We start from the raw sequence: 25,655 nt of genomic DNA, 5'->3' as shown, positions 1-25,655 counted from the left end.
TGTTGCCCTCACTATGCTCTTTAACATCTTCTCCTCACAGTTGTGGCAGCAATCAGGATATTTCCACTGGGATCTCCTGTTACTTCCTTGCCTTCCATGCTGTTTTTGGTGGCATCACAGAAGCAGACTCCACATGGTGGCTATTATTTTTGTGTAGTAGGCCATTGGTCAGAGAAGCCTATCTGGTGGATGTGTGACAACATGATGAACATCAGCTCACCTTTCTGGGGACCTCTTTTTAAACTGAATACCTAACTCCATTAATGAATAAGTTCCTCGATAAATCTGTAGTGTCTTGTTGGGTGGAGGCAGTCTCCACCCAACACAATTTGAAATGGTTGCCACAAGGAACAACATGAGTCCACTGAGTGATGTTGGTGGTCTACAAGAACTGGCAGTAGTCCAGCTGGTTTCAAGTCCTGCCCTGCTAAGGCCATACTTTGTCTCACATGGACCCCTGGGGTGTGCTCTCATGTCATACAGCCTAAGCTATAGGCAGGAGGGTCACAAGGATTTGACCACCAGGGTAGAATATCACCATTGGAAAATGAGTTCTGCTTTTCTTCTGAGACGGGGTGCTCATGGCATGGTAAACACCAGGTTGCATCACTCAGCAAGCAATCTGTCGGGCAGCCTCAGAGAGGCAAATGTTTCCTGGTTACATTAAAGTTCACATATACCTCAGCATTTGGGGAAGAAGTCATTCAGGCAACAGAATTATCCTAGGACGCTGCTTATGGCTACCAGAGTTTCTTATTCTTAACTGGATCCTGCCAAAAATGCAGAAAGTAATCTATCAGAGGCTTCTCCACAGCTTAGTCCTTCTTGGGGCCTGACCAGATTTGGCAGGGCTTACATATGACACACCTTGATGGGTGACTTTCAGTGGCTCACAGTCTGAATTCTGGTGGTACAGTATCATGATACAAAGGGAGGTCAAGCACCCAGATTAATGGCTTGCACCTCTTTCCCGACATCACTCACATGGACAAGCTGCTCCTGAGTGTCGTACTCCTTTGCACAACCTTCCCAGTGACAGTTGGTCTCATAAATAACTTCGGGCTCCTGTTTGCAGTCATCCTTATCAAGTTCCTCTTTCAAGTCCGTCAGATTCTCCTGTAAGATACAAAACATTCTGTGTAAGATGGACTGGCTTGGCCTGAACTCCTCGGTCACCCATAGATTACACAGCAGGTGCTAGTGGAAGAAAGGAAAGAGCCACTGCAGGGCAGCTGCACTGATTGCCCCGGGATGTGTCTGTGTGAGCAGATGAGCTGGACATGCAGACAAGTCGACTGAAGATTGGCTCGAGGATTTGGTTTCTTACTTGTATTAAAGGATACATCTGGAGCCTTGCTGAACAACTGCTTTATTTATTTCCTGCTTGAACTCTATCCATCCATCCATCCATCCATCCATCCATCCATCCATCCATCCATCCATCATACCTCCCTTTCTCAATGATATCAGGCACTTTACACAAATCCAGACTTGCACAACAAGAATAAATGTGGACAAAGCAACAAGTGAATCAAAGCTCTGTTCAAAGTCAGGGTATCTGAATCACAAAAGATTGTATAAATGACTGCCTGATAACAAAAGAATATTAGCACTGGTGGGCCTCCCTGGGAAGAACATGCTATATCTGGCTGGGGGATGGGGTTGGGGGAAGGAATTACCAAGGAAGGCCTCTCCCCCACAGAAGGAAACGTTATCTATGATGGAGGTGGTACTTGGAGAAGGGCACTGGCCAGTGATGCAATGTACAAGCAGGCTGGTATTGTGTGGGAGCTACTGCTTCAGACTTGAACCCCAAGCTATTCTGGCTTGAAAGGAAAGCACCAGCACTTTGGGTTTGGCCCAGCAGTGAACAGGTAGCCTGTGAACCTCTTTTGCCAAGTTATGATCTATACCTTATCACTGGAAACTTAAAGCACTGAGCCGGGACTCAGGAGGTCTAGTTTCTGGTTCTCCACTCTAGTTCTTGGAAGGGAAAAAGGCAGAATGCTCATTGGCAGGTTCTATATCAGACAAGGAAGGACCAAGCAGGTCTCAGGCTTATGGGATAAACTTCATTTTTTGTGCAATCCCAAGCATTGGTTTGTTAAAAATTAAAGAGTTCTGGAATAAAACACTCTTTGTTCTGAAGACCAGAATCAGGGTTGGCCTTTGGGCACCTGGGGAAATGCCCTGGAGTTGTTGTTCCTCTTTGCCACCCAGACAAGAATGGCAATCAGGAGGAGGAACAGCAGATGTGGTGGCCTTCTGCCTCTCTCTGCCTCTCAAGCAAATGAGGACAGCACTGATGAGAGAGAGAAGAAGCAAGAGCAGCTGGTGATGACGGTGGTGAGAAGGTAGGTCCACTTCCTGGTGAGTGTGCATGGTGCTCACCAGGAACCGAATGCAGACACAAACACTTTGTGAGCAGCATCCCTCTTCCATGGCATGTGCAGCACCCTTTGTGCTGTGTGTGATGGCAAAAGAAGGTTGCTGGTTGTGCAATCTTCATTCCATGGGCATCTGCAGAATTCCTCTTGGCTTGACTCCCTTTCCAAGTCAAGGCTGAACACAAGAGAAAGTCTGTGAACACTAGAGGGATGGATTCCACGGAGCTTTGTTGTAACCCTAGTCCTGATCGGAATGGAATGGAACACACACATCCTTTCACACACAAAAAACCACTCCCGGTTACTCCAAGCATTCTTCCTTTCAGGGGTATAATTTAGGAAGGGAGAGAAGTTATTTTAGGCTGCTGTTGTTAAATAACTGGGAATCAAAACTGCAAATTATCTAGAAATCCACCAGGATGAGATCTTTCTAGCCCTGCCACATCAAGTAGAGGAGATTTGCACAATTTCTACCTATCCACTGCAAAGAGTCTCCGTCCACTTTGAGCCTAGATTTCACAAGAAAGTTCCTTGTGGGTCAGCAGAATCATTTTTCAAGAGGCAACAGGCTCATAGGCAGTCACTAGTGGAGCTGGGCACCCGGTACGTGTGACACCAATATTGCACCATCTACGCTGGTTGCCAGTGCATTTTCAAGCCCAGCTTCAGCTTTTAAAGTCTTGGTTTAGGCTCAAGCTACTTGAAGGATTTACTCGTATTAGCCTGCCTTCACTCTATGAGGTCACCTAAAGGCCCTTCTCACTTGCACTCCACTAAGGATAGTTAGGCTGGTGAGTGAAAGGGAGAGGACCTTCTTACTGGTGGTCCAAACCTCTGCAATCTGCTAGCACAGGTAGTTGTCAGGCCCTGACTTTGCAAGACTTCAGGAAAGCTTTGAAGACTCATTTGTTTTCACTGGCCCTTTCTCAGGCGTGAATTATTGGCTTTTATTGGTAGATGCTGTTTTTTATTGGTTTTATTGATTGGATCCCTTTTATGGATTTGCTGAAAATGTTTTTCTTGATTTTTATTGTATCCATTTAGGGGGACTTTTATGTTCTGTGCTGTCTTGACAGGGTTCCACCATTAAATGTGACTTACAAATGATAGATAGATAGATAGTCAAAGTCTTCTATCCCTTAGTTATGCTTTGTGTTTGATGCAGGGCTCCTTCCTGTCATTCAGAGGAAATGTGCACATCCCATTCCCATGTCAACTAAACCAAGTATGGTGAGAACATGATGGGTTTAGAAGGACAAAGGAAAGCGGAGACAGGTTTTGTGAGCAAGAAAAGGTGTATTCTTAGCACTCATGCATCCCGTTCATTTTGTCTTTCCCCAGATTCAATCCAAGAACGAGGCTGACCCTGTCTTTTCACCACTCTGGCAGTAGTCTGGCCTCATTCATTATGTAAAAGCCAGTTGCAACCTTTGGTCCCTGTGTCCAACTACAACTCTCGTACAGTGTGCCTTCCTGTGGCTGCGTGTAGACCTTGTAAACATGGCATGGTCCAGAGAGAGAAGAGGCAGTGTATCTTGGTTTTCAAGGCCGCACAGCACCATGCTGCTTTCAGCCTCGGTGGGACAGGACCAGCCTACCTTCATGCACTGGCTTTATACAATAGGCACATGAGCCCAGAGGCTGTGATTCTAGGCACACAGGCCTGAAAATCAACTTCCATTGAAACTGGCTGGGACTTGAGACCATTTCACATGTCACAAAGTGGCAAATCCAATTTTGCTGTCAAGGGTACACTCAAAATAGGGAATCTCAGCCAATTGGGCCAAATACTAGTGATAGGAAACATGCATTTATACACATGTGCTGGTCACAGTCGTACTTTACTTGGTTAGAAGTACGTGTAAACCATTTTCAGTGCACACCTAACCACCTGCCCCCACAAGGATTTACAACCAAGCCTTTGCTTCTAAATACATTCTAAACTCAGGACTGGGGCTTTAGCCAGTACAATTTACAACTCCATTTTGGGAATTAAGTCAAGGACATTTCCATTAACACTGCTCCATTTTGCTTCTCAACAGATTCCTAACCTCAGGAAAGCAGAATATCTCCATTTCCAGTCTCCTGATGTACAAGACGGCAATCTGTGACCTGATTAAGATGGGAGCAAAGCCGGTTGGCGAGCCTAAGTCATGTGCTGCTTTCTGCCACTGCGTGCCGAGGTGTTCCTAAACTCAAAGCTCCGGAGAGATGCCTCTTTGCCCTAATCGTGCTGACTACGCATGTTTATCTTTCCCAGATACGCGATCTTCATCAATTTTACCAGCCCCTTGATGATTGCACATGTGGCTGTCCCCATGCATCATGCCAAAACCCGCTTCTGAACTGGAGCTGAAAGAGCGATTTGTCATAAACCCTTCTGTTGGCTTGACAATAGCACAGCCTCATATTTCATGAAAGTGAAGTGCCCAGAGCACTCCCAATAGTTTACCGTTGTGATAAAGAACAGTCAGAAAGATACCGTCAGCCATTAAGCAGTTTGGAAGCGCACAGCTCCAGCAAGAACACAGGAGCTGGTGGGCTCTTCTGGGTGTCAAATGTTGTGTCGCCAAGGTAAAGGATGCTGCTATGAGCAATTCCTTCCTGAATAGGGACAGCTCTTTTCTGAAAAACTTCCGACCTACATACAAGATCTCCTTGTAATCTGTGTTTGCTCTGAGACACCATTACTGCTTGCTTTGCAGTCTACAAGTGTCAAGAATAATGTTTAGTGGCACTTGGCTGAAATATGGCATTTCTACCTAAATTGCCAGGAGAATTCCATGACCCAGGAACCCACAGAGTGTCTCATTCCCATCATTCATGAAAACCTGTGCCTTCCCATCATGCAGAGACTTTGGGTAGGAGATCTGTTACCTTGAAACATTTCTCCTCATAATTTTTTCCCAAACACTCCACCCACCCCCAGACCTATGTATCTTTCAAATGTCAGAATGTTTCAGGTTGCAAACTGCAGCTTGGCTTGTATGCTGGAGCTCTTGCATGCTTAAACATGTCCATTTGACCTTGACATGACAGAGAAATGGAGATTTGTTTTTTTCAGTCCTGGTGCTGCTCCCTGAGTTGGAAAAGACTCCAAGGAAATCTACACTGTTATTTCACTGTTCCCTTGCATGGTGGAAGCAGCCATTCACAAGCCCCACTTTGGACCAACCGAGGTTACTCAGTTCACATTCAGAGTTCAAGTGCAAGTGAAGCTATTGAGGCTGCAATCCTAAACATACTGGAGAGTGAGGCCCATTCCACAGAGTGGACCTTATTGCTGATTAATTATGTATAGCACGATGCTGTAAGTAAATGGAATGTTTTCAGATGATCCAGGCAAGTAAACCAAGCCACTTATGGTAGAAGAAACTAAAACGTTCTCTACTCAAGTCACTAGTGATTCTGATCTAAGGCAAAAATCTCTCATCATTCCTGCCCCAATGAGCAATTATCGTTAGGTCTATATCACACATTAGCACACATTAGTGTGGGCCACCCCATTTAGGGAAGCAAAGCACTTTGCCAGCTAAGTGTCAAGCTCACATAATGTCTGTTCGGCCCCCATTTCTCTGACTCTCCCTGAAAGGAAAAGTCTTTGGGGCACAGGATGTCTATAATGCCACCAAAGAAGGAAAACCGTTTGCTGTTGGGGGCACAGATGAAAGAAGTATCAGTCCTGTCCCTGGACAGAAAGCCATAAGGAAATGCTTCCAATAGTCAAGGATATGCGCTCTGGTGTGGTCTCCCCTGTGGTTTTCCATATGTTCAAACAGCAGAAGTATTGCACAGGAAGCTGCAGTCCTCTTACTGCAGAGAGGAATTCCTAATTTACTCCGACTCATTGTTGGTGGCAAAATTCTAGGGTCCATCAGCTCAGGTGCTGAAGACAAGCTTGTGCCATGAAGTTACCTGAGTAGGTGGGGACGCTGGTGGCAGAGTCTCCATTTCAGTCTTGACTTTACTGCGCTTATTAATTACTGGATTGACAGTGCTGCTAACGGCTGACTCACTGTTCTGCTTGCTCTAGGAAGACAAAAATCAGGGAGGTTATTTCCAAGTTTTCAAGGACATGCAGCATCACAATAACTTAGCCATTTATTATTTAAATTTATTTTTAGTCTGCCTTTCACAGTAAAAACCTCCTGTGATACAGCAAATTTGGTGACCCATTAGCAAGAGCTGCTGTTTAAATCAGGTTAAAAAATAGTCTAGCCATACAGCAAGTTTTTTTTGTTGGTCTGCAAAAAGGACGGGCACTTTACAGAACAGGTCACACCGAACTGAATATGCAGTGTGGACGAGGAATGAAATTCTGATGGTCACTGTCAACTGTATTTATAAATGCTATTTACATGAGAGTAGTCATATCAGAATCCAGAGGAGCGTTTGAATGAGCCAGGGATGTCTCATCCAGAAAGGGACAGATCTGTGGAAAACTAAGAAACAAAGGCACTCTTCATAATTTTTAACTGAAATCTCCTTTGCTGGAGTATACTTTATATATTTAATGCTTATTTCAAATATTGAATTGCAGGTGCTTACCCCCATTCTTGCTTTTGTTCGATATAATTTTCACATGCAGAAGAAAAGGAATTATTATACTAGGAGTGCTAATCCCATTAATGTTTAGGATTACAGATGACAACCTGGTCACCTGAGTCATCTGCTTCATACACAAATTGTTGCCCAGGTTAGCCTATGGATTTCCTCAACGGATTTCTGGAACTCGTTCCGGAAATTTGGGCTCATAGCAATCTGATTATTTTGCATGATGGGGGCAAATACCAGAACTGAGGACGTCACCCTATGCTGGTACTGTTCACATGACAGGACAGTCCAGCTTGGCTTATTTAACCCATGGTTAGGTTGAGGCATTTGTGGCCAGCATTTTGAATAGCATTGTTGGGCTCTGCCGATCTTGCAAGTGTGGGTTGTGTGAGGGTCTGGCTTATGGTTAGGCAAGGCTTGAGGTCAGGTTTAGGCAACAATGCACAGCACCCATGGGTACCAGGTTGCATATTCAAAACTCTGTGCTGAGTCATCAATTTGTTTGAATCCAGTGAGTGTGGGTTATGCAAGGGTTAAAGAGGAAGAGAACCATGTAATAATGCTTTGGGTGACTCACAGGAGGAAAGAAGCAGGACATACTACCACTACCACTACTACTATTACTAGCAATAATCTTAGCCAAAATGGAAAATATGAGCCTCATGGATGCAGACGGTGCCCACCGAAAGGAGTGTGTGGAGAGGCCAATCCTGCCAGAAGCCACCATGGACCCTACCTGATTGGAATCAGTGGTGCAGTTGCTGCTATTGTTGATCTGGGCAGGAGCAGAGTTGACAGAGATGACGGCCACATGCTGTCGTGTGGGAAATGTCGGGGATGGCTGCATGAATGGAGGTGTGTGTCCAAAAGCGGAGCTCAGACCTCTTTGCTGATTTAGAATCTGTTGGTATGTCACCGGATTGATTGGATGAGGGAAGGTGAATGCTGGACTGAGGAGAAAAAAGTAACACAAGGAGAACATATAATAATGTAGACTCGGGACATCTTGTTTTTATTTCGTTAGCTGATTGAACAGTTGGTGTATCGAAAACCAGCTAATGCTTGCTGAATAATGGCTGGTTAAGGGCAAGGCATCTAGGATAGGGACAACATTGGTGGTTTTATTTGTCCAAGAAGAGCGATTCTATGAGCCTGCCTTCAGAGAACATAATGAAGCATGTGATGGGGGGCAGTTTTTAAAATTTCACCTACGAAAAAGGTACAACTACCCTAGATGAATCTGAAACATAATCTTAATGGACAACAACTTTTGATTGCCCTGTTTTCCACTGGTTTTCTCAGGAAGTCTTTGTAGATCAGTTTCTCCCACCCCCTTTTGTGGTATCTTCATTGACCTCTTTGGACTTTGCATCTGAAGAGTGTGAATTACACATGTGCAGGCCTAGAGCTCTGATGAAAACAAAGCTAGCTCTGTTCATGGACTGCTAGGGTTTTTTGAAGGCATGGGCCAATTACAGTCAATAGCCATATGGAGAGATTACACCCTCTTTCTCCATCTCTAGAGTCTTTTAATGGCTCTGCTCCTGCTGATTGTGGCATTACTTCAGTGAAGAAGGCAGCTCCATGCACCTACAGGTAGGCTCTGTAGCTAAGTCTAGCTAAGAAACCAGACTCCTGGACATTTGTGGTCCTGGGAAATATGGAGAAAAGTGCATATCACTGAAGTAGGATACTTACTCCTTTTTCTGAGACTGTGATCCCTATACATTTATTGTCTGTTTATCAGTTGTAAGATTTAGAATTGTGACATTAGACTATACTATGTAGTAGATTTATATATAAAAAGCAGTCTGGGACATTCACAAGAATATTTTTATAGAGAAATGGTGGCTGGGGCAGGAGAAACATGTTAGAATCTTTCTTTCATTGGTACCTTTGGTCATTGGTCCCCAGCATTAAGCTGCTATCAATTGTGAGCAGAGACTCAGTATTAGAAGAATACAGATAAGCATAGTGACTGCTAAAGCACAAACACTTCCAACAACATCAAAAAGACACACGTGTTAAATGTCATGCTTGCAAACAAGGAGGAGCTTCATCCCTGTTGGGTCTGTAAGGCAGATACACCACAGAACTGAAACCAATTTTGCATCCATTTTTTTCCTTCAGAGGCTCCATTCTTGGAACATTTGTTCTGACAACATGGCCTATCTGGCTGGCAAGGACTCCCTCAAACTTCCAGTGAAGGCTTCACTCATTCAACCCATTTACTCTGAAGCAGTCCTGGTGATTTTGGAGAGGGTATGCTTGAGGGCAGCCCTCGATCTTTGGTTACCTTATTGCACCTGCTGATAAATGCCCATATGAGCCGCTAGCTGCAGAGCTACTCCTGGAATTATTGATATAAGCCACCAAGGAATTTGGTGAGGTCCGGATCATTGTCTGGAGATCAATGCTGGCATCGGACAATGGGGATATTGAAAGTGCTCGCTTCCGGCTTAATCTTGGAGTCACTCTTGGACTAGAGAATCTGGACACTGTATGAAAAGAAAACAAAGGAAAATACCATGGAACTGGCTTGAGAGAAGCAGACCTTAATGGTTAAAAGAAAATTACATCTGCATAAATAAAGGACGCTACAACATTGTACAACTAAGAAGTAAGTCCCATGATGCTCAATGAGGTTATTCCTTGTAGGCTACATATTGAGTACAATCTTATGCATGTTGAAGAGTGAAAAGTTCTACAGGTACCAGCATCAGACTGCCATGTTGGACTTCACTCTGAACACGCACAGGATCCTGCCCTTAGTGCATTTGTATTATCCTGTGGCAGTGGTCACAACTTAGCTCCTGACCTGGGATGATAAAAGAGAAGAACAGTGTGCAGCTGAGGTGCTCTCAAACTCTGCCACAGTGGGGGTGTCCATCCTTGGAAGCAAGATCTTCGAGGCAGAGCACATAGATATGTAGAGTAAGTTCTCAGCAAAGACATTTCCAGTTGAAATCTCAGCTTAGCCATAAACTCGTAAGTTATGGATAAGCAATTCTTTCAGCTTTAGCTCCCCGTATGTATGATGAGGATTACTAAGCTACCTTAAGGCTGATGTCAGAGTTACAAAAGTATGAAGCACTTTGAGTATTTGGGACAATTTTAAGTTGCAGTATGTTCAGTCTAATGATGTGAAGAATTGCCTGTCTCCACAGAAAACACTCTGGGCTGTCAGATTTTCTGATATCCTTCTCTGAGTGCTAGTGCTGAGACAGTTCCAATGGGTAGCCCCATGGTGCTCCAGGTGGTAGACTTTATGTGGGGCTGCCCTTTGGCCTGGTTCAGAAGCTGCACCTAGTGCAGGTGAAGTGGCCAGGAGCTCACTGGGGCACCCAAGCAAACTATACTGGCTGCCTGTTAGCTACAGAGCCACGTCCAAGGTTATGTTATTGCTGTCCCAAACCCGAAGAACTTATGACTCGGAAATCTAGCTGAGTGCCTGTCCATATCCAGCTGACCATTAGCATGAACAAAGACCTTGCTGGCAATCCCAACATGACTGGAATGTGATTGTGTAATACCTCCATGGCAGATCTTTGTGGTAGTGATGACCAGCCTGTGGAAAAAAACTCCCTTGGGCAGTTTGGGGGGCTGAAAAAAATTGGCATCTCTCCAATGCCTCCTGAAAATGCAGCTGTTCGTCCAGGCTTTTCCTGGCCTATAATTAAATTAAGCATGCCATTCCATTTTACTTTTTGTACTTTTATATATGCATTTTTATATTTGTATTGTATTTTAGCAGTGTATTTCATTTTATTAAATAAAATTAAAAAATCGAAAGCATGTACTTGAAGGGTGATTTTAATATTTAAATGGAAACCATGTATGCCCCCTCCCCACACACACTTCATTGTATTTAGCAGTGCAGAAATAGTACAAATAAAAATACAACAACAAATGAAATAAAACAAATAAAAATACTACTGCTACATCTCTGCAAGTCCCAACTCTACTCGACCACTGCTTGCCATTCCCTCCACAGAAATGGATGGTGGAAAGTAGAGACTGAGCATGGCTGTGTTCAGACAAGAAGGCACTCAGAGCAGCTTTGCTACGGTTATATTTAAAGTGGCATGTGCACAATCATATCATAAAACATACCTAAGCATTTATCTCACTCTTTACATAAAAAGAGGAAAAGAAGCATTTGGCACTTCTCTTTCAATCCTATCCATTACTATGAGCAGCTGCTAAGTGCAAATAAGTATCCATACAAGACTGATGACTGGAACAGGCCAAATGTATGTAAACTGCACAACAAAAATATGGCACAAGAAACATGGAAAACAGGAAAGGGAAGAAAAGAGGTCTGTCAGCACCAAGGGTCAACAAGATTTTAGTTTGGTCTGCATTTTGAGCCCTCTTGATTCACAGCTTCCAAACAAATATATGGACTGGGACAAATTTATTTTTCAAAACTTGCACTTCTCTGGAATTTTGCAATACATTTTTCTGCCTAAAATGTTCAAAATACTTGAATGTTGCTTACTTAGGCTAAAACACATACAAAATGCATATTTTATGTCCAATGCACATAAAATATGTATGTTATTAAAAATGTGTATGCCACATATCAAGGGTATAAGGGGTTCATGAAAAGCCCTTCTCACCAAAATAAACACAGCTTAAAGTGAAGGCAGAATGAAAGACACTTATGAAAGAGTGCGAGCAAGACTAACAGAGACTGCAACAAGAATGATCCATAGATCAGCCTGTGTCTCCCGGTCTGGTCAATAACCAGACAGAAACTGGACATCTGATGTGTTTGCCTCAAAGAGGGGGCATGTCTCTTCCCATAGCAAAGTGCTTGTTTCTGCTTAGGCTAAATGGCACTTTGAAAGCCAAGACTGTAGGTCAAAGAGCAAGACTGCTCAACTAAAAAGGCAAAAGGAATCCAACTTCTCTGCAAGGGTCAAATGCCTAGTTGTTGTAAGGTATAGGGATAAGGAAGAATAATTCTCTGCAGCTTGAAAATCAGATTTCTTTTGACATTTACACTTCTCCTAATTTTGCAAAGGGATTCATCCACCAAAAACATAATCTGTACAAAAATATGTATATTAGAACAAACAATGTTTAAATATGCATGTTAGGAAAGCGGCTGGTTTTCTGTTAGGAAAAATGCATGCATTGAGAAAAATGTGTACAAAAATGCATTTTCATGCAAAACTTGAAAAAGAAATTGTGAAGTTCAAGATGAACTAAATTTAGAATGGGAAAAGTGAGGAACTGAGAGAAACTGAAACTGTGACAGATTCTGCCACCCCTAGTCCAGGATGAACCCAAGATTTACAAGTTTAGGGCTGGTAGCAGTTGTGGTTCATTTGTGCTGGTGGCAAGCCTCTTTCCTTTCAGGCAGGTATGTACAGATCCACAGTTCTCAAAGGGGTTGTTTAGCATCCTTCAAAGTACTTTCTTATTTTGAGAATAAGCAAGTAACAGGAGGCTGGTAACATAAGCCCTTCACTGCAGGTTTGTCTCTGTCAGTCAACTTCATAAGAGCTTGGTATTTAATTAATAGTTGGCTTGTTTGCTTTCCTTCTGAAAGAAAAAGTTCTGTCTAGCTAAATTGGTAAACTGTTTCCCCAATTTTTTTTCACATGAATTATGCTAGACTACCTATATCTCCAAGGCTCTCTGGGCAATCAAGGAAACCAGATGAAGAACTCAAAAGCTGGTACAATTTTGTGGAATATTGCTTGGTTCTAATCAATGTACTACTCAACTGTTTCTCCCTCACTTACTTCTGTTGCATTATTTATATGGGAAGTCCAAAAGTATTTTAGGGATTTCTTGCAGCTATTTCCAGAGGATTAGTCGTATTAGTCTGCTAGAGGGGTAACAAAGAAGAATCTCCTAGCACCTTTAAAGGCTATCAGATTTATGATAGCAGGAGCTTTTGTAGACTAGAGCCCACTTCATTGGGTGAATGAGGTACTAACTCATCTTGGCACTTGTCCAGTATAAGCAGGAACTTTAACTAGAAATTTCATCTTGATTTGCTAGAGCTGTGATTGAAAAAGTAGGGAAACAATTCAAAATAGCCCTGAATTTATAGGCAAGAATTTATCCCACACCCTACAGCACCTTGCTATGGGTGATAGATACACCTTTTCCTTATATTGACCACCTCTGATGCTAAACAAACTGAGTTTATTTCAAAGCAGAGCATATTCTAACCACAAACTTTGCAGCTGCCAATTGTCCACAATGCCCACATCTGCCTTTTCACATCACTGGATGAGCTATGAGTAGATAAACATTCTATTTTCCGCACCCAGGAAACCCAGAAAAATTTCACGTACAAATCAATTCTTCAGATTAAGAACACACTGGCTTATTTTGCATGACTTACTCTAGTTCTTTCTAGCTGTAGGACAGTGAGCTAGAATCAACAGTAGGATTTCCAGCAATATATCCATGATAGATGGAAATCCTACTGTGTTCCTATGCAGTGTTGAAAAGTTCACCCAACATTGCCTGCACACAGACAAGCCTACTTTTATAACCATAAAGATATGGTCAAAAGCCTTACTTGGTAGCCCACTGCTCTGAATTTTGTGACCAAGGTAGTTTACAGATTACTTTTATTGAATGATTTTCCTGCCCATTTCACAGAATTTGACAGGGAATCTGATTGATTCAAGTGTAACTGTCCCATTTCCTCTACTATTTCATATATTTTTCCTTCCACAAAAAAGTCAATTTAGGAGGAAAAGATGCAATAGCTGCATGATGCCTTTTGACTGGTATGTTAGGAGCCGTCTGCCCAGAAGCAGCACAATGCAGCATTTTGGTTTTTAATTGCATACATACATGGTGCAGCTGGGTAGGACAGTCAGTTACCATGATACATCTGAATGCCTCAAAGGACATCAGAATATGTGATTCTTTGATAGTTGCATAAAGGGAGATGCTATTTGCATGGAGTTCACTGATGGAAGGGATTACGGAGGATGGCAGAGTCCTGCCATGTATGAAGTCATGCCAGCATCTAAGATGCCACCTCTCTGAAGAAGACACTCCATGTGACTGTGCCTTCCTGTGCTGATGTTGCAACATGGACTGTGTTGTCACTCATGTGCTCCTAATCCATAAGTGCTTCTGTCTGTGGCATGGGCCTCCCAGTACCATGGACTGCAGAGGTTGGACAGCGTCCAATCTATATATGACTCCCTTTCAAAAACTCTATCTGAATTTACCTTTGGGTCACAGTGGTTTTGCGTGGTTGCTAATGAGTAACTATGCGATGTCTCGCACAAAAAAGCCCAGATGTAGACTAAAACTTCAAGATGCTATTGTGAAACAAGTTACACATGCAAATATAAACACACACCCAGAGTTGCACAGGGTTTTCTCTGTGTCCAATCTCCTGTCTTGCTAAGAGGAGGAAGCAGGCTCAGTTTGACACTTATATTTATCTCTGTTACTCCCACACCTCAAGGGAGATCTGTTTATTAATGTGCCACTTCCCTTGATAAATTACTAAATAGAAAGAAAAGCCTTGTACTCATTTCTCGCTGCTCCTTCCCATGATTTATGCCTGCCGTGTCAGCTCTGCCATTGGTCCCCATTAATTTGACAAGGGAAGAAGTCTTGATGTCCAACGGCAGCCGGGGTTTTATTGGTGCAGCCACTAACACACCCCTTCTCTGCACACACAAGTAATTTTTTTTCATGGTGTTAAAACTCTGCTGGAAGCTGTCAGATTCTGCAGGTTGACCTGGGACTCTACCAGCACCAATCAAGTAATATGCATTTTATTACTGTCTGGTCTAATTTAGATCCTCCAGGTATTGCAAGATATGAAGAAACGTTCTTTTGTTTTCTAAAGAAGCACAATGTCTCAGATTGTGGATATACATTTTCACTGGGCTCTCTCTGTTATGATGGGTTCACATATAATGCCTTGTAGAAGTATTCACACCCTTTAGACTTTCCCACATTTTGTTGTGTTACAAGTTGGAACTGACATGGAGTAATTGGCATTGTTACTACTGCATGTACACCATAAAGGTGAAAAATATTTTTATTGTGGTACAACAGTTCAGTAAACAGAAAGAAACTGGCACTTGTTGGTTGCATAAGTATTTATCCCATTTGCAGGACCATGCCTAAATGAGCTCTGGTGAATCTTGTTTGGAGTTGCAGTGCCACATAATTTCAGATGAAAAGCACCTTTTTCTGGGATGCTGGAGAGTATACTGAAACAAACAGCTTTATGAAGACCAAGGAGTTATCAAAACCATTCTAATATAAATCTGTGCAGAAGCACCAATCAGGGTTGGGCTTATATATAAAATCCCTGTCTGAGTTTGAACATCCCATGGGGCACCATTAAATGTATTATTACAAAATGGAAAGAGGCAAAACTCAGTGCCTGGGTAAGAAGGGTAATGTAAGAACAGCAACCAAGGACCCAATGGTACCCCTACAGGAGCTAGAGGGATCTGCAGCTAATATAGGAGAAACCATGCAAGGGACAATCATCACCAGAGGGCTTTATGGAAGAGTGGTGAGAAGAAAGCCATTGCTGGGGCAGGGGGGACCGGACAATGACAAGCAAATCCATATCAAAATCCATTCTGAGTTTGCAGAAAGGCATGTGGGAGACACAGCAACCATGCCGAAAAATGTCTTCTGGTTGGATGAGACCAAAACTAAGCTTTCTGGCATTGCTACTAAATCCTATGTCTGGCACTCATTGCCCTGAGAACACCACCCCATATTGTGGGGGTGCTGTTCCTTAGCAGCGATTGGGATGCTGGTCTGGACTGAGGGCAAGATGGAGCCAAACACAGGGTAATTCTAAAGGAAAACTGCTTCACTTTGCAAGGGACCTGGGGCTTGGGGCTAGGCAGAGGTTCACCTTGGAGCATGGTACCAGAGTGACACTGGAGTGGTTTAGAAGCAAGATCCTGAATCTCTTAGAACGGCCCAGGCAAAGCCCAGACCTCAATCCAACTGGGAATCTGTGGCAAGACTTTGCACTTTGTCAGCTGTCCTCATCCAACCTATAGAGCTGCAGCAGCACTGCCAGGCGCGCCAGGATCCAGGTACATGAAGCTGACACAGCCTTGCGGCTGCCACTGCTGCCAAAGGTGCTTCTGCCAAGTGTGGACTCTGGGGGAGGTGGAATTCTTATGCAACCAACAAGAGCCAGTTTGCTTTTGTTTACTTAACTGTTGTGCCACAGTTAAAAATTTGTTACCCTATTGAGTATCTTGTGTACAGGAAATAGTATCAATGTCAATTAAATCCATTTCAATTGCAGCTTGAAATACAACCAGATGTGAAAAATCAAAGGGTGTGTGTGTAAATACTTCTGTAAGGCACTGTATCTTGCTGAAGTCACAATCCTGGACCCTGATTAATTTACAGATTAATTACTTTCCTTTTTCCGAGGGTATTCTGAGTTTACTCAGATTGCACAGATAGCAGATGACAGCTAAGGCAACAAAGAGATGAACAATGACAGAAAACTCAAAGGCTTGGGATTTCTCCTCTGATCTTTAAGGCTGACTTTAGAATGTTTTGTACCAGGCACGAAAAAGAAAGGACATGTTCCCCCTACTTCTTGCACCTCCAGAACAGCATCATGGCAGCAACACAGCCTTTGCTTTACACACTCTAGAGACAAATGTAGGTTTCCAGATGGAACTGGGAGGTGGTGGGGGGAATAGGGATGTGCATATCACTTCCCCATTTGAATGCATATTTTGCTTTTGTTTTGGTGCTTCCAAGGCCCACAGAACGAAGGATGCCACTAGAGGCAGGCTGCTCCCCCCAGGGCTCTTCTAGGATTCTTAGAATTGCTAAGAATCACTAAGGCAATTTCCTTTCCTTGCCTATATTCAGCGTAAGAAATATGCAGGCCAAGCAGCCTTCTGTCCAATGACTTGGTGAGAAGTAATCCTCTTTCAGACTGGTGGAGCGTTTTATGAATAGGTCACTGGTCAGTGTGCGGGTGGTGGGGATGCATCATCATAGTAGTAGTTGTTGTCATCATCATATTTATTCATATCCTGCCTATTCAGAGTGACTGGGACTCAATAAGGGGTTTCCGACGCATGTGTGGTTTTTTGGGGGCAGGAGAGAATCAAATAGCAAATGTCTTAATATGAGCCATCTATGTTGTTTAAAGCTATTCAGTGTGTTATCTATATTATTGATTAAAGAGCATATTTATCTCAGATTTTGCTCTTTCACAGAGACTGACTCCTGCCCCTGCAAACACATATACTTCCCCTTATCTTTCCCGACTTCCCAGCCAAAGTTTTAACCATGGGCCTGCTTCTAACACTCTTTGAAAATTCAAGTAAGTAGCTGAAAGCTCTTGCCAGCTACTGAGAGCTGCCCTGCCATTCTTCAATCCCACATTTCTAGTAGTTGTCTTGGAAAAAACTGCATGACCACTGACACCTAAGTTCTTCTCCACCTGCAACTAAAAACACCAACTAGTTTTGTTCCTAGGATATAGCACCAGAAGCCTATTTATGACACCCACCCAAATTTGAAAGCAGCAAACAACTGACACATCAGAAGGCGTTCTGCAACTGGCACAGGGCAATCTCTTTATCGCTAGGCAGCAACCAGCTGTAATCAGCCCCACTGAACGGTTCCCTTGTTTGCATGTGCTGTGGCATCCCCTCACTTCGCGTGTTGTTTACAGTGCAGCAAATGCCAGGCATTCGTTCTGGCACCAGGTGATGTCCTAGAAGCCTGATTTCACCAGGCACAGAGGGCCCCTTTAGTTCTGCAGTGCACGGTATTTGATGATCCTTGCTGGGAGACAAGAAAGCGGCTTTCTATCCCACAGTCCACAAAAGTGGTTGTCTAGGAGTCCTTAAACCAGCTTAAGTAAATGGGATTCTATTGGATTCCTTTAAAACTCAGGATTCAGTAAAATCTTAGTCCAGAGCTATGAGGGAAAAACTCTTGGAGACAGCATGTGTGTGGCTCTTGTAAATATTTTCAGTTGAGCACAGTAAAAGCCATTGAATTTAATCAAAGCGGAATTATATTTTTGATCCAAATGCATGAACAATTATAATTTATGATGATTTTCCTTGCATCCATTCAACCTTGATAAGTACAAACAACCTGCAAAGGCTAAAAGTCAATGACATAGAACAGGCTTCCCCAGCCTGGGATGAAGGAAGCACAAGAATTTAGTTTCAGTTTGCAGAGCATTAGAACTCGCCCCATTTGCAGCCTCCACTGGAAGCGGGAGCATGGCTTATGGAGAAGGCTCACACGGTCCCAAATGTTCAAACTCATTTCAACAATCAATTGTTGTTCTTGTTCTTTTAAATTTGCACTTTAAAATGTGCGTGTTCAAAAATACATTGCACATGTTAGTCAATATGGAAAAGTGTGCACTTTTGAAAAATGTGCCTGGAAATCAACACGTTTCCCATTCAGAACAGACCCTCCAAACTACAACTCTCATCATTACCAGATGGGGTGATGGGGATTGTAGTCCGACATGTGTGGAGGGCACCAGATTGAAAAGAGTTGGTGCAAGATCAGGCAACATTAATTCTTTAATCATGGGACTTCATTTCTTCCAAGCATTTTTATCCTGGTCTTTGGTTCAAAGACTTCCAGACTGGCTTTTATAAGAAGCAATTCAGTTTTTGAAATCCTAAATTTTGCTAGGTCCTTTTATGAGCAGCAAATATACAATGAAGGTGGTTACACTAAAGGACCCACTTTTGCTGAAAGTGAACTTCAACTGTGGAATTTCTGTGGGGTGTTTACAGACTCCAAAACTCGGAAGCAAATTTGGTAGTTCTTCCCCAGACAAAACAATGGGGAAGTTTCAAGGGAAGCTTAAAGTTTTAATAAGACTTGTGAAACTTATCAAGATTTTTTATGAGAAGCAGAATAGTGCATTGGTTCATGATGGACTGGGACTGGGAAGATGCAAGCTCAAGCTGCATCAGCCATGGAGCTCACTGATGACTTTGGCCTACCCAGATACTGGACAAACCACTCACGCTCAGCTTAGCCTACCTCACAGAGTTGGTATGAGGACAAAATGGGCAGAAGAGAGCAATCATTTTCTGAGTTCCTTGGAAAAATGGCAAAGTAAAAATGAAGGCCATCTTTTGTTCTCTTCCTCCGTAAGAGCCTGTTACTCCCCCTATAAGTATGCGGTCCAGGCTGATACATGCTTGATTATATAGTCTGACTGCATAATGGCTTACTTATTTAATTTGCATACTGCCCAATAGCTGAAGCTCTCTGGGAAGTGAACAACAGGAATAAGTACAATAGAATACAATATAGTATAAAAGAACAATGAAGCATCATAAACTCACATAAAACAAATTAAAACCACATTTTTACAGCTAAATTGGGGTTGCAAAGTTAATGGAGAAAGCGAAGATTTCCCAAGCTGACACCAGATGGATTCCCCCATATTCACAGACAATCGCAGACCTGGCAGAGAAAGGAAGAGCCCTGTGATCTTGCTGTATGCTGTACATAAAGCATATGTTCCTCTGGGCTGAACAGGTCAGATGTCTTCCTCCCCTGGATCACCCTTCCCTTTGACATCATTTAAAAATAAACTGTAGTCTCTTGGGACACTCACATTCATGAATGCAACATTTAGCTCATTTTTGACTGTGGTGTGAAAATGTTCAATCAACATATGTCAGTGGTCCAGCTGTGGTCCTCCTGGATGACTGGATTCAGGGCTAAATGGGCTGGCTTCATCCAACCTATCATGCATTCCCACAGAGTTTTGCACAGAAGCTTATCCATCAGGGTCATGTATGTATGTATATTCAGAAGACTTACCACTGATGGGTACAAGAGAGGATTGCTGATCACAAGCAAGTCACTTGTGAATGGAACTGGACTAAAGACCAGAAGGTAGCATGTGAGTCACATCATTTTGGGAATCAATCTTTTAAGTACATTTAACAACTTCACAGGTATCATTTTAGTCTTTGTATGGAAACTCTGGATTTATTGTCTGCATCAGCTTTATGTTCTGGGACTTTACCCTGAAAATGGCTGATGCAGGTTCTACCATGGTCAGGGAAGGACTCCTTATCAGGTTTCCACAAAAAGCCACTTGTGAAAAAAATTCACATGCTTCAGATTCAGGCATCATCATCATCACCACCACCACCATCATGTACATGGGACCCTTGGGATCAAGGGACGCTTGATCCTTGCTCAGTGGGTTGTCCAGGCCAGTTCTTCCTTCTAATGGTTATTTTTCAACCAGCCTTCCAAGAGCAGAGACCTTCAAAACAGATGGCTGTCCTCTGTAAAAGAGGATATGTGGCCATCATAGTTCCATGGTCAGATTTTCTACCTAGGAAATATCTCATTAAAATATTTTACTTCATCAACAACCCTAGTAATATCTGGAGTAAAGAGACATAAGGCAGTTTTGCACATCACACAAATCCATGCTGGCAATCAGCCATGGTGGGTTGGTTCTTGTCTGAACAATTTATGGTGGCCCAGATGGATGATCAGGCTAACTGTGGGTTGTCCCCACTCCTTCTGGTCCTCCAGCCAGTATCCTAGGGGAATAGAAAAGCCTAAGGCTGTGTGAGGAATCTGTTCTGGTGGTGGGCATCTGTCAGATTCCCTCGGCCCAGTTCCCTGGACTCTGAATGGCTTTTTTGCAGCCAAGCCTCCAACTTCCTGGTGAGTGTGCCACGGATTCACACACAGTGCTCATCAGAAATCAAACCCTGTGTGACCACTGTGCAACCTTCTTCTGCACATGTGATTGCAGCCTTGTTTGTGCTGCCCTCAACACAGAAGAAGGTTGCTGGCTGCACAGCATTCATTCCACAAGCATTCGAGGACTTCCTCTCGGTTTGGCTTGCTTTCTCAGACAGGGCCAAAGATGAGAGGAGGTCTGTGAACTGAAGAGGGACAGCTTCCATGGAGCTTTGTCTCAACACTACTAAAGCTACCTTGTCTCCTCTTCCCACTGTGACCACATGTCCCTTTTCACTCACAGAAGATTGATTTTCCATGCTTTTCTAACAAAAGTGTGAACCAGTCAGTTTTATAGGAGAAAGAAACTTTGACAGCTATCAGAGCTCAGGGTTAATTTTAACTTGTTTTTATTTTTTGGTCAGCACCAATCAGTATTTTTGGGCAGGGGTGTATGCATATACAGATGTTTATGTCCCCAGGAAAAACCTCTGATTAGCCCTATTGTTAATACAAAGCCTAGCCGAACCATTTTAAAAGGAAATAAAATGAGATGTTTCATATTCTTCCACCATCCAGATCACCTACTATATTAGAAGTGCATGGAAAATATATCAGACATTGAGAGGCATCCATTTTGGCTGTGCCAAAAAGAAAAGCAATGCTGCAAAGAGGATGATCTACTGGCCACCCCCTTCCATGAGTAAAGATCAACCATGGCTTTGCTTTTTCTTGACAGTTTGCCTTTTGGCAGCTGTCAGGGACTCTGTCAGGGAATACAGGTGGGGAATCTGATGCCAGGAGCCACATCTGGCACTCCAGGGCTCCATGGATGGCCATAGCTCTTTCTTTCAACTACCTCTTCTTTGTCAAGTTTCTTCCCTATTATAAAAGGTTGCCATGGCTTTCCAAAGGTTTCATTAGTGACAATCAGAGCACTAAGTGGCACTACACTGCTACCACTCAAATTTTTGGTCTCACCTCCTTTTCCTTTGGGCACACCTTGTCCACCACTAGAATGGTTCCCTGAAAAGCTCTGACATTCATCCTTTCCCTTGGGCTAAAATAGCTCCCCACCCCTGGGCTAATGGATGTGTGTTGTAAGCCCTAGTCCCATAGTATCTACAATGTTGTAGTTACTAAATGTGTATGAAAGTTGACACTCCCCTCCCCCCGCCAAAAAAAATAAAATAAAAAATCCACCCTTTCTTATAGGACCAAGCTAAAAAGCTGAGCTCATTCTCTGGAGGTTGCCAAAGTTCCGTCCTCCTGCGTGACATTAACGTAAATGCAGCTGTGCCAAATTCAAAGTTTTATTGCAGAGCTCCCTGCTGAGAAGAGCTCTGTGACATGGCTGAGCGTAAGCCGGCAAGCAGAGGTAATGCGGCACACAGATGGTGGTAAACTAGAGGAAGAAAACGTATGGCCGATTGTTGAACAGTCTGAAACATGAAAAACAAAGTGAGGGCTTCTCCTCCTCCACTAAACTCCATATAGTGTTCTGTGTCCACCCTGAAAGGTGACCAAGAATCTTTTTTGCATAGCTAATAAAATGAATGAAATGTGCAGTTCTACTCAGCACCTTTGCCATCCTGATCATGGTTCTGATGCACTGGAGTCCTGCCTCCGAAAGACCAAATTAAAATTCATCAAACAGACCTTAAGGTGCCACTAGACACTTTGTTTTGCTTCGGTATGCTAACATAAAGGTTACTCTCTTAACATTTTTCCCAGTGAGCTGAGAGCTCTCTGGAAAACTCATGCAATGTGCAAAAACCTTTCATGCAACCTCCCATCCCAAAAAGTCTTCTTAAATTTATCATACACCCATGCAATGCAAAAGACTCTGCACACTATTCTAAAGACCCCTGCAATATTCCACCCCCACCCTCCCAGGCTGATCCCTGGTAACCGCTCTCCTACCTAAGCCCAAATAAGGTCATCAGTTAGCACCTCAGGAGGCCAGCTACTCAAGTTTCCGTAGTATTTCAGCCCCACACAAATCTTCCTTTTTGTTGTCTCCTTTTCCAGTTTGTAGCCTCCTCTTATGCCTCCATGAAAAGAAGGGACACAAAGCCTAAGCTAAGTGCTTGTAAGCTCCATTTATTTTGATGGATGAGTTAAGCATGTGCTTAGCTCTTTTCCCATTGAAATCAAGGCGAGTCAGCTTAAAAGTGCTTCAGCTAGGCTGGATTGTGCTCAAAGGAACATGAAACAAACAAAACCCATTGACCACAATAAGGTGAAGAAACACTTATCTCGCAAACCATGCTTACTCTGAAGGATTAATTCTTCACTTTCTTAATTATCTTGAAGAGCCACGGGTGCATCAAAGTATACAATAGGCAGAATAAGCAAAAAACTAAAGTACAATTCTCCCTCCCACTTTTTTTTTTTTTTTTGGCGGGGGTGTTCTTGATTTGATTTGGCATTGTAAAGTGTTGGTGTGCCTTCCCGCATTTGCATGGCAAAGCCCTTTCAGCTCATACCTGGCTGGTTTTCCTACGAATGGTGTTTGTAACTAGCAGTGCCCGAGGCTGTGAAACGCGCCCTGCACATTTTGAGACTGGGGCAGGGCAGGGCCCTTTGGCCTTCCGGGTTGACTACTTGTGCCTTGCCACAAAACGGGCCCTGCCATCACACGCCAGAAATCGACAGGCCTAGCTCTACCCAGCGCCCTGTACAACGTTGCCTTGAAGAACATGTTCGCACGCACACATTTTGAGAACCGGAGGCTATGGCAAGCCCACTGCTAATTACAGACCCATTACTGCTGTCGCTAGAAACACAGCCCTTCTCATCCACTCAAGAAACAATCGCCCCTGCAAGAAAGGCCTCGGGGCAGACGAAACCAAGGGAAGCGTGTGCCTCCTTACTCACCGTCTACGGGGCTGAGGTAATCATGAAGGTGCGTTGCACTGGCTGCTCCCCCACTTTGCATGAGGAGGTCCCCGTAAGGATTTGGATGGCTGGCCATGAGCGTCATCTGGTGATAGTAGTCTGCAGGGTTGGCTCCTGGAGGAGGCGCAGGAAGGCCGAAGAGACCTCTCTCTTTCAGATGCTCATGAGCTACTGCTCAGGCAGCAAGTGATGAGGGGTGGACACGGGGGGGGGGGGGGAAGAAAAACAAGGGTAAAATAGTTCCAGAGAGCAAAACTTCTGCAGCAGTGTTAGACTCTCCCCCTTCCTCAGCCAAAATCTTTTAGTTATGACTCTGACGTGCACTCGGGACGTGTGCTCTCTGCGGACAAAAGACACCAGGCTGGGGCCCTCTACATTCCTCCATTTCCGCAAATTTATAAACAATCTCTCATTTCCACCCCCCCTTCTAATAATCCCTGTGTATGAGTTTACCAGCGAGAGGCAGAGATAGGGTGGAGGGAGCGGAGGAGAGGGGAGGTGGCAAGGGTGCAGCGGTGCTGTCAGAATTAAAATCCCAGCCTATTACGAAAGAAAAAGGACAAACACAGTCCAGTTAATGAGAAGCAGCGTAAGGAAATTAAAGCAGGTCTCTAATACATAGAGTGAGAGGGTGTGCGTGTGTGTTTTTTTTTTAGTGCCTGGCAGTCGAAAAGCATTTGGCTTGCCAGAACCAATTATCCTCACTTTTGCCCATTTGCAAATTTTCAAACCTGTCTCTCCGCCCGCTCCCCATTAACTTATTTACTGTGGCTTGGAGAAAAAAAAGGAAAGAAAAGGAAAGAAAATGTGAAAGCCAACACAAAGGGCCCCTTTCTAATGCCAAGTCATAATAAAAATTTCTTTTGTGGGCAGGAAGGAGGCTCGGGAGCGGCAGGCGGGAGAAGGACTACAAGAGCAATAAAACGCATCTGCAGTTTGCTTAGAGTAGAGGCTTGGAATCTGAACACTTGCTGCAATGAGAGGCCTGCAGGACCAGCAAAAGCAAATCAGCGGCAACAGAAAAGCTGGATTTTACAAGGTGTGTTAACTCTGCCTAGATGAAGGAGCCAGCCCCACATCCAGGACCTATTCTGAAGATGCACTGAATATGTGGCTTCTTTGTGCCTATATTTTGGAGAGAAATTTTTGGATCCTTTTCTTCCTTTTCTTCACCAATGACTGTCTAAGCAACTCCATGCATACAAGTGGAGAGTCTGCTGCAATGGAAGTGGTGGTCTTCTCCCAAATTCATTTGGGCAGCAGCAGTTTTTCAGAAATTCTCTTCAGATTTACCACAGACGAGGAAACATCACAAGCAGGACTAGTGAGGCTACCACTGCTCCTTTAAAAAAAAAAAATCTTCTGCCTTTTTTTAATAGACCGATCCTCTGGCACTTCTCTTCCAACCCAGCCCATGAGGTTGGCAGAACAACATGTGTGTGCAGGTGCTGCGAGTTGGTGCTATGATTATGACTGCACAGTGTGACTATTACTCTCCGGCTAGTTCCATTTTGTTTTTTAATCAGGATCTTCCTCCTTCAGAAAGGCATCAGGGCCAGACTTAAGGGGACCCTCAGGCAGGAGGCTTCCAGGGGATGCCGCCACCACCACCACATCCTCAATTGTGGCTGCCGCCACCACTGCTGTCACTGCCCCTCAACTAGTGGAGTCACTGCCACCATCCCTGCTGCAGCTGCTGCTTCCTGACACACATCCTGGAGAAGCTTCCCTTGCAGGCCGTAGTGGCACTTTGGAATATAGGCCAAACCAGCCCTTGGTTGCCATCTGTGCCATCTGCCCACCCTGTTAAATAACCCCAAATGCAATGCCTGATCTGACATTGCTGCTCATAGTTCTCTTGAAGGTGCTGGAGGTGAATAGTAGCAGGAGTATTTTGAACCCAGCACTCAGCTGATACCTGCCCAAAAAGGAAAAAAGCAAAAGGAGACATACAGGAATAAAGAAGCAAAACCAAAGAGCAACAAAATATTGTACACAGTTGAAAGCCCAACAGAACTGAACAATCTTATTGCGCATTTGAAACTAACAAGGAAGGAGCCAATCTAATTTCCCTCAGGACAGAATTCCACAATGGGAATACTGCTC

The 25,655-nt window shown here is 43.7% G+C and overlaps 1 protein-coding gene across 1 annotated transcript in view; it reads right to left on the bottom strand.

Moving 5' to 3' along the window:
• Nucleotides 1-25,655, bottom strand: part of GLI2 (GLI family zinc finger 2) — a 264,116-nt gene that overhangs the window by 24,945 nt on the left and 213,516 nt on the right. The window contains exons 5-9 of the mRNA XM_044438429.1: nucleotides 23,529-23,720; nucleotides 9,238-9,439; nucleotides 7,678-7,891; nucleotides 6,303-6,416; nucleotides 985-1,116 (exon numbers count right to left, since the gene is read on the bottom strand). Coding sequence (XP_044294364.1) covers nucleotides 985-1,116; nucleotides 6,303-6,416; nucleotides 7,678-7,891; nucleotides 9,238-9,439; nucleotides 23,529-23,720 — 854 coding nt within the window. The remainder of the gene's footprint in view (nucleotides 1-984; nucleotides 1,117-6,302; nucleotides 6,417-7,677; nucleotides 7,892-9,237; nucleotides 9,440-23,528; nucleotides 23,721-25,655) is intronic.

This window comes from Varanus komodoensis, unplaced genomic scaffold, assembly GCF_004798865.1.
Source record: "Varanus komodoensis strain SLA01 unplaced genomic scaffold, ASM479886v1 scaffold32, whole genome shotgun sequence".
Classification (NCBI taxonomy): Eukaryota; Metazoa; Chordata; class Lepidosauria; order Squamata; family Varanidae; genus Varanus; species Varanus komodoensis.
This window is presented reverse-complemented; position numbering and strand designations above follow the sequence as displayed.